General features: G+C 41.3%; 1 protein-coding gene across 3 annotated transcripts; it reads left to right on the top strand.

Annotated features, from left to right (window-relative positions):
* The first annotated feature begins 6,200 nt into the window (after positions 1 to 6,200).
* On the top strand, positions 6,201 to 11,862 carry gask1b (golgi associated kinase 1B). 3 transcript variants are annotated; one of them, XM_011610955.2, is made up of 6 exons: positions 6,236 to 6,262; positions 6,393 to 6,429; positions 6,536 to 7,635; positions 8,011 to 8,219; positions 9,563 to 9,786; positions 10,858 to 11,862. In XM_011610955.2, the coding sequence occupies exons 3-6, from the start codon at positions 6,816 to 6,818 to the stop codon at positions 11,063 to 11,065; spliced, it is 1,461 nt and encodes a 486-aa protein (XP_011609257.2). In that variant the 5' UTR covers positions 6,236 to 6,262; positions 6,393 to 6,429; positions 6,536 to 6,815; the 3' UTR covers positions 11,066 to 11,862. The 3 variants fall into 3 exon arrangements, with proteins under 3 accessions (XP_011609256.2, XP_011609257.2, XP_011609255.2); XM_011610954.2 differs by having other exon boundaries at positions 6,201 to 6,429; XM_011610953.2 differs by lacking the exons at positions 6,236 to 6,262; positions 6,393 to 6,429 and having other exon boundaries at positions 6,449 to 7,635.
* Positions 11,863 to 13,175: the final 1,313 nt, after the last annotated feature.

Here is a 13,175-nt window from a genome sequence, read left to right as displayed (position 1 = left end):
CTGTTGTGGAGTAAACAGCACCATCAGTATCACCCTCGTATCACCGTGTGTCTTTGCTTCTGAACTGTGCGAACAAAAGTTGTGTTGAACAAAAGCAAAAGTGGGCAATTCAAATTCATTCATTTAAACATATGACACTATTTTTATTTCCTAATCAGAAACATTTGCATATTGAACATATTGCTTTTGGTTATTTGCCTGAGAGTTTTGAGAGGGTGATCAGCAGGAGCCCATCGGCACGGCACAGGTGCCAGACTGCAGAGTTTGAAGACTCCTGAAGGCAGACAGGATGTTGTAAAATATTTTGAATAATAAAAAGTCCATTCTTTGACATTTGCTGTGAAATGTTAATGACTGAAATCAAATTCACAACTGCAGAACCTGGTTTTTCTACATTTCCCCCTTATTTTTGGTCAATTCTACTGTTCCCCTGAAAGAAAAATGGCTTGAACTACCAATAAATGATTGTTGTGAATTATTCTCAATTAAATATTATTTGTTTTAAATCTAAAATAATCGCGGTTCATTTTTGCATGAAGAAACACACTTGGAATGTGGTTTATCACAAGCTGGGCAATGTATCAGCCAAAATTCTAGCAGAATCTCCTACTAACATATGCTTTGTGTTAATGTGGTAATTTAAGGAGAAAGGTGAACTCCTTCCTGTAGAGTGTGCATAATAATTTATGTGTTTTGTATGTTCTGTCTTGGGTTTTTTATTTGTAGGTTCAGGAGGCCAGCGTGCTGTTTAGCCACTTCTTTAGCATATGCCCAACTGCGCACGAGCAAGGGTAACTCTACTTTCTCCGTTCCAGCTGTGTTAACATCTTTAACTGCGTTAACATCTCTAATCAGACTAATCATGATGATGGCTTAATCGACGTTACTTTAGACTGCCACAGATTTGTCTTTTTCAAATGAATTTCATTTTTCATCTGATTAATTGCAGGGGATTTAAAAATGTCCCGAATACAGTCCAATTTTCTCATTCCATTCTTTCAGAAAGGAAAAGTTAAATGCAAAAAGGAAAACAGTTGTTACAAAAGAACCCTGACTTGAATCTGCTCAGCATAAAGATGTTTCTTAAAATCCATTGTGCTTTGGTAAAACTAAAGTCCTTGCTGCTGGTTATGCAAATTGCTCTGTTTTCTTTGTACTTCAAGCCCATCGAGTGCACCATCGGTTGCTCTTGTTTATTTATTTACCTGAATCTATTTGAATTTTGAGCTAAGGACCCCCACAGAGCACCAATCAAGTTATATCCCTACAGAGGAAAAGGGCTTCAGCACCTACCAAGTAGTCACACCATTAAAGATGAAAAAAGAGGAGAGATTCTGCAAAAAGAATTCAATACATCGCAGTTAAGTTCCTGTCCATCAAGCTACGATGTGGTGAAAAGAAAAACATTATTCTACTCACTGGTCAACATATGATGGACATGACTTTCAGCATGGACAAAAGGAGAAGTAATGCCTGCACTCAGAGAGAGTGGCTCCCTGACTGGCTCCAGCCCACCGTAATTCACTCCAACCAGGAAGAACAAAGAGAAATGACAAGATGAATCAGCTGACTGAGCACAGGTTATTAAAGCAAGCCCTAAAAAAGATGCAGCTTAGATACTGAGGACCGCTTGTTTTATTTCAGGGAGAAAAATTAAAACAATGATGATAAATAACATCACTTTTGGGCCTTCATTGCAGCATTTGAAACCAATCTTCATGACAGTCTTCATCAGTACATAGAATAAAAAAATGTGTAGAGAACAAAAATATATATATATTTTTAAATAAACCTGATATGATTGAGTTCCATAACTATGCCCTCATTCAAATAAATAAAGCAAATAAACAATGTCTCCTTTGCACCACTCTTAATAACCATGTTTTCCAAAGACATGTAGATCAATGAAGAGCCATAACGGCAGTGTTCATGAGTGCTGTGAGGCCAGTCAGGCCAGCCAGAGACCACCCAGACACAGATTGAAATCACGCCGGGGTCACAGGGAGGGGGCTGGAGCCTATCCCAGCTACATGTGGGTAAAAGCACTGTACAGCCCTGAATTACAGGGCCCTAAGTGAGCACGTTAGACTTTGCTCGAACTAACAACCCTCCGCTTCTCAGTCCCACCTGCTATAGACTGACCTACCGCCACCTTGGGATCTAATTGTCCCAGAGATGGTCCATGAATGAAACTTTGAGCAGATGGATGTCATTGGCCATCTCATTATCTTTCAGGTTGTAATAAAATAATTATAAGGTCAATTCAGTAAAATAACTGATTTGTATTTAGGAGGATAAATAGACACAGAATCCTCAGAAAACACACCTTTTAGTACCAACAGTTAAGGAGCTCGGGCCACCTGCGATGTTTACGTCTAAAAGCTTTTGTCGTCTTTTTGCTTTGGATCAGTTCTTCATGCGGGCGTCTCCACCTTCTCGCCATTGATTACCGTAATGCCAAGATTACGCGCGGCAGCTCGCTTTCCTTCTTCAACCGCCAGAGTGATCGCTTTTAACTTAAAAGCTGCATCATATGCTTTTCTTCTAGTATTTTCCACATTGATGAGGGTTAGTAAAAATGACTGATTCACAATAGTTGTGAAAAAAACATAAATAAGCCGCACCGTAGAATAAGCCGCAGTGTTTAAAGTGTAGGAAAAAAGTAGCGGCTTATAGTCCAGAAATTACGGTATGTATAAATGTCTCCTTTAAAGTATTGAAACTGATACAGTTTAAATGGCTCTTCTGGTCTCATAGCCCACCTGTGAAACTTAACCAGTTTAACTCTGATTCCTGATAACTACCAGAAATGCAGTGATAGTGTTGACACATTGCTGCACCATGCGGGAATGCAGTTAATCTGGCCTCAAGTATAGCTGTTACAGAGGTCTCTCTTGAGGTAAAGTTCTGTATATTAGCCTTCTACATGCAACACAACACCTTGAATTAACTTATGGCTAAAGAAATATTTTCTAGACAGAAACTGGGGGGGGACAAATCCATTGTAATAAATTTCAGTTGAGCTGCAGCTGCACAAACGGACTGAAAATACAAACTGCAAACAATCCTATGATTCAAATGTGACCATTCAGGCATTATTTGCATTTATGCGCCATTAAACTATAGCAGGAGTCAATAATTATGTTCTGAAAGCACGCATTTATTATTTCTAGAGTAATCTCTATCAGCAGCAGTTTTAATGCTGTATTCAGCACCAGCCACCTTCATCCATAGCTACTCCTCCTCCAGCCAGCCCCTTGTGCCAGCTCACCATCTTGCTCTATTTAACGAAATATCTCCTAGTTTTTTTTTTTGCTTGTTTGGTTTTTTTTGGGGGGGGCGGGGGGGGGGATGTGTCAAAGTCAAAGCAACACAACCCTAACTTCTCATACAGAAACCATAGTTCCCAACAGACTGAGCTACCACCGCCCACCAAAGTCTTCAGGCACTGTTGTATCAATTCAATTCAATTCAACTTAAAAAAAATCAAAACAATATACTTCCCGGTAGTTAAATTTAGAAGATATTTACTTTTGGGGGCGGGGGGCTCTGGACTCTAGACTCTGGATGCGAGGAGATGTGGGAGCGATTATATGTAAATGACTCCTACTAAATAATGGCTGAACTGCCCAGGTCCATGTGTAATTTCCTTTTTCGTTATGCCTGACATTGAGGAGAAATGTTCTGCATTAGCAGCAGGAGCCTGCTTTCAGTCAGCATCTGGAAGTATCGACACTCCCACAGAGATGCATGTGGCATTTGCATAGAAGTCTGTGTGTGTTTGGTTTGAAAAAGAAGCTCCTGCACATGATTTTCTTTCTGTTTTGTATTGAATTTCTCAGCTATTAATAGAGATTAGTAAACTCTTGTGGGGGCAGGTTGGCACATCACAAAAATAACCATTGATGGAAAATGTTTCTACTCTCCAATGTCAGACATGGTAATGGTCAAATTGCAAAAAAAGAAAGACTTTATCAAGACAGAAAAATACACAGAGAGGAATTTTATGACTAGTGACATTATTGAACAACAAAAGGTTAAAAAAAAATCAAAATGCTTCTGTTGCTCTGAGCTTCACTGTGAGTTTATTTGCTTTCAGTGATGCATTTAGCTTTAGGCTTTCTTTGGTGAATCAAACATGCACATGTTTAATGAGGTCTTGGGTCAATATTTCAGTGTTTTGGCATTGAGTAACTGTTGTATCTCATGTTTTGACCTTCCCTTATTTGTATTTTGAGCTTCAGCTAACGAGGTGAGCTCACATGAATCCCTTCCTCTTCAATCTGCTGATATCGATCCAGAGCAGCGATAATGAACCTGAATACAAATTTTAGCGGGACCAACATGCGTGTGTTTGACTGACATCTCAAAGACCTCTTTAGGAATTTCTGAATCTAAATTGGGTTAAGCAGAAGAAAAGAATTAAATAATCAATAATCTCATTGTGTCAATTAACAGTGGAAATAGCTCAGAGCTGTGGTGCAGTTCTACAACTGTTCTTCCAAAAAAAATAACCTCAGGCCACTGTGGCAATCAGCCAGAACAGCAACAGTTTGAGAATTCAATGTCACACTTGATTTTTACTCCAATATGACACAATACAGCTCCCGAATAATTCATAATGGACCCGGAGACATCCTCCGATGACAAACCAACTAAATATGGAAACACCATTTTAATCTAAAATCAGAAAATGCTCAGCGATGACCTGCTGGGCAGGACTACACGTACGTGGATTAATTGTGCTCATGTGGGGGAAAATGCGAATTCCAAAGAAACCACTGATAGAAAATTGATAGTTTGATCAAACTAGACGAATACTCTGGGATATTAATGACGATTGGGATCATGTCTGGAAAGACTTTGGAAACATCAAAAACTGCATTATTGTTCTCAGCTTGAACTTGCCCTGCTGACACCAAACTTGAGCGTCCCTAAATTAACCTCAAAATAGCATAACAACTGAAATAACCTTAAAGGCTCTACATGCGAAATTTTCAGGTTACGAAACGTCTCAACGGGAAAATATTTCCTCTTGTTACGAAAGAAATTTCAGGATACGAAAGGCAAAAATACGCTACCACTGCTACTCGCAGCTCGCGGAGTTTAGCGAACGCAAACGTGCTTGTAGCTGCTCTGCCATTGGCTATCGCCTAGCATCTTCCTGTCATCCCATTGGCTAGGAGGGACGTCAATATGTACAAGTTTGTGTGTATCCCAGCGTCGCCTTCATTTCACTTTTATTTATTGTGGGTGTTCGCATGTTTGTCCATTAGATGGCGTTGTTACCACAAGTGTTAACGTTCGTTGCTAGTAATGACAGCTAATGTAAGATTAGCCTGTAATAAAGTTCATTTTGTTCCTGGAGAGGCCTTGCACTGAATTCCTACATTTATTGTGCGGTAATCTAATTGTAACATGTATTTGTTACATGTTTTGATGCATTTTTATGATTTATAAAAAAAATTATGTCTGAATTTTTGGAGGCTTGGAACAGATTAGGGCATTTACATGGAAAACGCGTCTCTACTTACGTAATTTTTAGGTTACGAAACAACTTCCGGAACCAATTAATTTCGTACGTAGAGGTCCCACTGTATATGTTCCCGTCAACTTTTGTGCATTTACTAGAAGCTGAACAGTGTCACCCAGGGCTTCATGGGAAAGTACCTCTAGCCCACAGAGTTCCAAGCATTGTATAAGGGTAGAAGTTAGGTTACCCACTGAGCAAGCAGACCTTTAAACAAGACCACTGTTCAAATCAAGTCCTCACACTAATTCCCAGAACTCCCACTTTTTCCCCCTTTTTAAAAAAGGTGCTTTCACCATCTCCTGCCTCTGTTTTTCTAATAGTAACGAAGTAGTGAGGGTGAAATCGATGAGATCCAGCTCAGCAATTTCATCACGGCTGGCACCTCATGATATTTTCAATTACAAATAGAACCCCGCTGCTTCGGGACAAAGAGCACCATGGTCTTCCTCACCTGTCACCATAGCCAAATTACATTTTCCTTACCTCCATCTTCAGCAGCAGCGATGCCACAACTCACTATAAATAATGCAACAGATACAAACAAATGTGTTTTGTACCGCAGGCATGTTGAAAACGTGTATTTCGTGGTGCTGCTGGGTTTGGAGGCCGGTGGTGACTGACGCCTGCCAGGTGTTGCTGATTATTCATCTAAATGACACTTCAGCACTGATCCAACTGTGAAAATAGCACAAAAAAATGTGATTACCAATAAACCAACAAATGCAGGAGGTAGGCCAGTTAAAGGGTCTCCATTCAAACACCTCTCTGCGGGCACAAGAGAAAAGAGCTAATTATTAACCTGATTCTAACGGAGTCTGTCTCCACTTTGCCATTAACGTGCACGCCATTAATTTTTCAGGAAAGAGACCAGCAGGAGGCGCCGACAGCGCAAGCAGGTAAATGCAGCATCCTGATTAAACGGAAGCCACTAAAATGTTTAAGATGTGGTCAAATAGACCATACATGGGCAGGTGTGATTGTGATTGTGAAATATTGTTGCAGGTCTTTGTGTGGAAACATGAGTTTCCCTCAGTTAAATGGGACAAGAGAGTTAGTCTCCAGGCTGTTTTCTATTCTATGCAGTCGTAAAGAAAACAAAAATTAAGGAGAGGAGAAAAAAGAAGTCAAGTTTCTTCACGCAGAGCTGGAGGCTGAACTCCCAGACAGTACAGTACACCCACTGCACTGTCATCTCGCTTTCAAAATGAGAAGCTCAGGGCTCCTCCTGGCTGGAGTTTTGCGCAAAAAAAGACGGCCGACCATGACCGTATCCTGAGTTCTAATGGGGAGCTCCCGCTTTAACAGGCTGCGTTTCCCTTTTTCAAAAGCGACGAGCCGATTCTGGAGGACCCCTCTTTCAAAAAGAAGTCTGATCATCGCGAGCTTATGCGGTCTTTATTTGTTTTTTGCGCTCTTTGGATACTCCCAACACTACCAGGACAAAGACAAGCGCCGCGGGCTGTACCCTCTGGATAATGCGCGACCAGACACGGTGGATTCACACGCCAGTGTGCTCCCCACGCGGCCCAACGTGGTGTACATAACGTTGAAGTCCAAGCGCCTGAAACCAGCAAACATTCGGGGAACCATCAGACCAAAACTGAGGAGGAAAGTGAGACGGACTCAGCCCACTCGGTCACCTTTTACGCAGAACAAGTTTGGCACTTTGGGGCGGAACGCGGGCGAAAACAGGCGCAATGTTGCACAAGAGACTTTCTTGGGAGAAACCCTGGACGTTGACTATAAATCTCTGAATCTGAACCCAGGGTCAGACTCTCGCGTTAGTTCTATTCGAATTTACAGTCCAAATGCACCGCCGTGGTTCAGCGCAGGGGACGTGAAAGCCATGCGCTTCCTCGCAGACGCCAAAGTTGTCCGCATCAAAAAAATGCCTCAAGGAGACTTTCCGTCTCTGCTGATATTTGAGAGCGAAGCAGTTGGCAAACACAAACTCTTTGAAGCAAGCAATTTATGCGGAGGGCAGTGTGGGGGAATCGGGAGCCCCGTGGACAATACGGAGGTCTTCGCTTTTCATTTGGACAGGGTGCTGGGACTCAACAGGACGTTACCGGCTGTAAGCAGAAAGTTCGGCTTTTTATACGGTAGGTCAAGGAATAAAATGCAGACTTTTCACCCTGCTGACTGCTGCTGTACAGCGTGTGACCTTTGACCCACCCATCAGTCAGCGTGAATGCCCGGACTGCGGTGAGTGCGGACGCTCATGGTCCCGCACGCAGCGGTTCGCACCACAAGGGAAGACTGATTACATTTGCTCAGCCAACCTTGGTCACTTTATAGTCTATTAACTTTAGTTAGTTTAGTCTATAAGCTTTTTTGCCAATGTAACCTTACAGCCACCAGTCAGCACTGCGGTAAATTGTGATCTTTTCCTGGATTAAAAAAAGCCTTGGAGAAAAAAAACAGATTTAACATTTACCAGAACTAATGACAGACCTGTCTTATATCCCCCCTTTTAGATGGGCAGCCCTGCCCTGTTGTATTATGGGATGCATCTGTCCAGCCAGAGGGCCACCCTGCTGTGAAGTTGACCTGGGGAGAGTACCAGAATACCCTGAAAGCGAGGTGTTTAAGGCCTAAACGCTCCAGCACAAAGCCTGACTCCAACTGCTCCACTGTCCATCACTACGAGTGGAGCAAGCTAGCACTTTTTGACTTTTTGCTGCAGGTAATAAACAGGTTTTTAGTTGTTTCACTGTGTGAAGAACATGAATCAAGCAGTCAGTTCTGTTGCTCTTACATGAATGTTTTAGGGCTTTCTTTCTTTTTTCTTTCTTTCTACACTGCTGATATGGTCAGCAGTGTAGTGGTCAACCCATGCCTTTTCAGAAAGAATGCTGAATTTTATTGAACATTATTTATTATGTTTTTATTGATAGAGCTCTTCCTCAAATAAACAAACTTATCAAGTCATCAATTATCTCTATTTTAGAGGATAGGGTGATTAAACTTTCTGCTGTTCCACCCGAGTAACTATAAATTGATTAATTTTTTTTAAAATTAGAATCCTATTCTTTAGATTAAAATAAGGCATTAGCTCTGGGAGCTGTAAAAAGTTTGTTTGTTGCCATGGAGCGTGGAAACATGGCACCTGGAATTCTTTTTCTTGTAACTGCCAGATATCTTGGAGGTAATTTGACATAATCCTGGTTTGACGTAAAAGAAAAAAAGACATCTCGGATGCACCAGTATTGGTACCGCTGCTCAACAATTCTTCAAGCATGGGAACAAAAATCAGACTGGTGCTTTGTGGCAGGAGTTGGGATTACGCCGGGTCCTGGTGGAAGAATTTTGAGCTACATGAGAGAAAGCCAGCCCCATAAGCTTAATAACGGCCCTGGAGCGGACATGCCAATCAAAAGTAATTGCTGTTACTGCTTATTAAACATGCTGTGAGGTGCTACAGTCTTCTGTATTTTTCTTTTTTTTCTTCGCCAAATCCTTTTAGTTATTTAACATTACACTCTTTAGAGATTAAAAAATGTAAAAGTTATGATAGTATACATACCATATTGTAAACCCACGTCCCCATCTTTTTTCAGTAGCCCAATTCTCAACAGGTTGGGTTCCTCAGCATCTTAGACTCTTTTGATCCGGGTGACATCCGGGTTGATTTGGCTCCAATATTCACAAAGTAGTCAGGTAGCTTTAGGGCTCATACTGGATGTGTTGCACCCAGATTGGGATTTGAACCATAAGCTTCCAGAGGTTATTAGCATTCATTAAGACCTCAGAAGTACCTTGGAAACGAGCTTGGGTAGAAGCCAGCTTGGCGTGCTGATCCTCATCAGGATCTGCAGCGGATGCCATCTTGATAAGACAATTAGAGGTTTTCAAAGAGGGGTAAGATCAAACCAGAAGGGGCCGGGCTCCCTGAAGGCAACACAGCAGTTGACAGAGACCAAATGGCCAAAGATGCACATTTATCCAGCCCAAGTTGCAGCATTTACAGTATTCATATAGATGGATAAAATTACGAATACATACTGATCCTACTTGTTTCATCCTTAGATTCATAACCGTTTGGACCCCAGTTGCTGTGGATTTAGGCCAAGGCATGAGGATTTGTGTGTGCGGCTTGGCTCCCATGCTGAATGTGGGGACCAGAACCACACTCAGCTGAAAAGCATCCGGCAGAGCGACAATCTTAGACACCTTGTCTTCACCTACAACAAAGGTTTCTTTGATCGCAACGAAGACAACCTGGACTTCAGACTCCTGGAAGGAATAAAAGAGTAAGTTTGGATCGCAGTGAAGTGAAAATATACCATTAATGTGCCTGTAAGCACATAAATGGAGAATCTGTTTCTGTGGTATAATAATTAAATGTGTTTCCAGCACTCAGTTCATCTGTGTTCTTCACAGAGATGTTGTTTTTATTCCATCCTCTGTAGCTTTTCATCAACATTGCCAGTGATTGTCAGCATAGCAGAAATTTAAAGAAAAAAAATGTCTAAATACAGAAGTTATCAACCACCCATTAGCGACTGCCATTTTTAACAGGTCAACACTGTTAACATTTGTCTGGCCTTTGAAGCCACTTGTAAAAATCCCTTTCAGTGCAGCTACTTGTTGCTGGAGTCTTTCTGCCATTCGAAGGCCATCTTTTATCATTTATCATAGACACCTGCTCTTGCTGTCACTCTCTAGGATTCTTCTTTCTCAGATGCAGCCTTAGCCGCCACTTAGAAACAGAATATAAAAGGAAGCTCTGACTTTAATGTTACAGTACACAGACGGGTTTTTAATTTGACCTCCTGAGGTTCCATTTCTGCAGCCTTCATTCATCACAACAGGGATGTTATTACATGTTTAGAAGGATAAGAACATGTGTTTTAACAGCAGACCTAGATATCTTTTTTAATATACTTTGATAGAGACACGTTTCTGGTGCCTGAGCTTGCCTGGATCTGAGTGGAGCTACTCATGGTCTGAGTGTATCCTATGTTATTAATAACTACATGCAACAGATTTGCCAGTAATTCACCATGGACTCTGTTATGATCTTTGACATTTCAAGTTGCAGCAAGCATCTGGCCCGTCAGAATAATGAAAACATCTGGAGCAGACTAGAACTTGGATCAGTTGACTGTTCTGAACTGGTCCAGACTGGCATTACAAGTTCAGTACAGTTAACTGACCAACAACATGCTGTTTCATAAACAAAACTTCTCAAAATATGGAATTATTTTTGGTTTGTAGACCATCTGTTGCTGTCTCTTTTGCATGGCAGCCATCTCACATATGGCATGAATACATCTTATCTATAAAGTTAAATCTGCATTTCTTCCCTCCTGAATCTCCAGGCTTCCAGAGCAGGCGGTGTCAGTGCTGAAGAGCTCAAAGCTGAGGGTGAAGCTCCTCCAGTCGCTGTTCCTGGACCAGCATTACTGGGAGAGCCAGGGAGGCCGGCAGGGCATTGACAAGCTGATCGATGTCATTGAGAGGCGAGCCAAAGTCCTCCTTACTTACATTAACGCACATGGGATCAAAACCATCCCGATGAATGAGTGAAGACCAGCGTACGGAGAGACGGATGCAGTGTTTCCTGTGATATCATGGTCAAGAATGTTCTTTTTACACACTGGAGTTCAGTTTGTTATATCAGGATGTCGTAGGCCAAATCTGTAGGAACAACTGTTGCCTTATCCTCAGACTGTGTGCTTTTACACTAAAGCTTGTATCACAGAGGACCTTTATTGGGTTAATCTTTGTTGTTTAATTTTTTTAAAAGCTGAATTGGTAAATGAAGGACACATTTGTTTTGATAAAGCTCTAAAGCACAAGACCAATAACTGTTAATGAAACACTGAAGCACATTTCTTTTTGAGTCACTCCTGTTTTAGAAGATTTACTCCAAAGAGGAAAAACCACCAGCTTTTATGTTCCGCACGTCACATATATTTCACTTCATCTCCATTTTCCCGGAGGGAAGCACCGTCTTTACATGTATAATATGCTGCACCTTCTCAGAGCCCAGTAGGCTGATTTTACAAGTGAGTTGCAGGAACCGACATGTTGACGAAGCCCCTGGCCTGAATAAGCAACCAGGAAAGATTCTTAGGTGTTTTGTTTTGTTTTAATGATGCCACAAATCACGTTTCATCATGAAAACAGCACCAGGCAGTGGAAAGTAACTTTTCAATGGAACAAAAGAAATCAAATGGGTTTTATTATCGATTGAATGTGCTCATTTAATTTAATGATAACAACCCTATAGAAGTACCATTTTCTCCTTATTTATTTCTGTACTTTTTACTTTTATTGCACAAATGTATGAGCTTTTGTCAATAAATTTGTCTGTAAGCACCGATCAATCATTTCATTTATAACAAAATGCTTTAGTTTTGCTTTGAAAGGACTTTTTCCAGTCAATATGCTGACTCGCAGTAGAGTCTCATTCCTGTGGTGCCAGTTTTCAGTCTCCTTTTTTCCTCCCACGTTCACAAAGGTGAGGTTAGCAGTGAGTGTTTGTTCTTGCCAGTGTAAAAACTCTGGGATCTGGGCTACGGAGGTTATATTCTCCTGTCCCTGCTGTGCTTTCACTTGCCTGTTGGTTTAACTCCTCCTCACCCCCATTAATGCGTCAGTTGGGTCCATGTCACTGCGTGTTTATGCTAGAAGGACCCTCTTGCATCCCAGACTGCACTGCGGAGCTTCACATGCACAACTGTGTGCAAATTCTCACAGAGAAAAGGAAATGAAACATTCTGTGTAGAGAAATCTATCTGTAGACATGCAGGTAATAGGGGCAGATTTGCTCCCATGTGATTAGTTGAGTTAAATCAATGCACTGTAAAGTTTGACACTTCAGCCTGACAAACAAGTCTTTACAAGGAGCCAGAGTATCTATAGTCAGTCCACAGAGAGGTACGCAAGGTTATTTTAAATTAAGGTCATTAAATTATTCAACATCAATCTTCCATATCATAGAAATGGTCCGTTTTTCATATTATTTATTTTAAATCTGTAATTTTGCAGCATGTATTTATCATAGAGAAAAAAAGCCTGGAATACATGATCTTGACAGTGCATCTTTTAGAAAAATTAAACAAAATGTGCATCATGGAGATTTCTACAGGGAAGCCAGGATCATCCTCTCCCCTGCATCTTCCTCCTGGTCCTCTGGGGGGACACTGAGGTACTTCTAATCCTGATGGCGATTTTAATCCCTCCAGCATCTTGTTTCTGCTTCTGGGTTTCCTCACAGCCAGACATGCCCAAAACTGAAAAGACACATTGACGGTATCCCAACCCGAACATCCCAGCTGGTTCTTCCTGATCCTCCATCCAGAGCAACCAGCCCATGTTAGAGAAAAGAATTAAATTTGATCCACTCATTCTTGACTTAGATTCAATTAGCAAAACAAAACAATATTTGACCACACAGAAAACATCAAGCATGAACTTGTATGACAATGTTTCACAAAATTAAAAAAAACAAGGATGTTTTAAACTTCATAAAGAAGCAACAGTGTTAGGGAGGAAGAAAGTGATCAGTTTTCTTCCCGTGCTGCTGCCATCAGAGGAATGAGATGGAAACTCCAGTTTTACTTGCTGCAAGGGCAACCACACGCCTGCAGTGTGAGCTACAAGTGTGTGGCAGTGGTTTTTATACTAGCAC

Source organism: Takifugu rubripes, chromosome 14 (genome assembly GCF_901000725.2).
Source record: "Takifugu rubripes chromosome 14, fTakRub1.2, whole genome shotgun sequence".
Lineage (NCBI taxonomy): Eukaryota > Metazoa > Chordata > Actinopteri > Tetraodontiformes > Tetraodontidae > Takifugu > Takifugu rubripes.
This window is presented reverse-complemented; position numbering and strand designations above follow the sequence as displayed.

What these genes read in the sequence shown, in the direction of transcription:
- gask1b (XM_011610954.2), top strand. Translation starts at nt 6,816, where the DNA reads ATGGGGAGCTCCCGCTTTAACAGGCTGCGTTTCCCTTTTTCAAAAGCG. An exon ending in TTTTTGACTTTTTGCTGCAG is followed by an intron (nt 8,220 to 9,562) that starts GTAATAAACAGG and finishes TTTCATCCTTAG; the next exon opens with ATTCATAACCGTTTGGACCC. An exon ending in CTCCTGGAAGGAATAAAAGA is followed by an intron (nt 9,787 to 10,857) that starts GTAAGTTTGGAT and finishes CTGAATCTCCAG; the next exon opens with GCTTCCAGAGCAGGCGGTGT.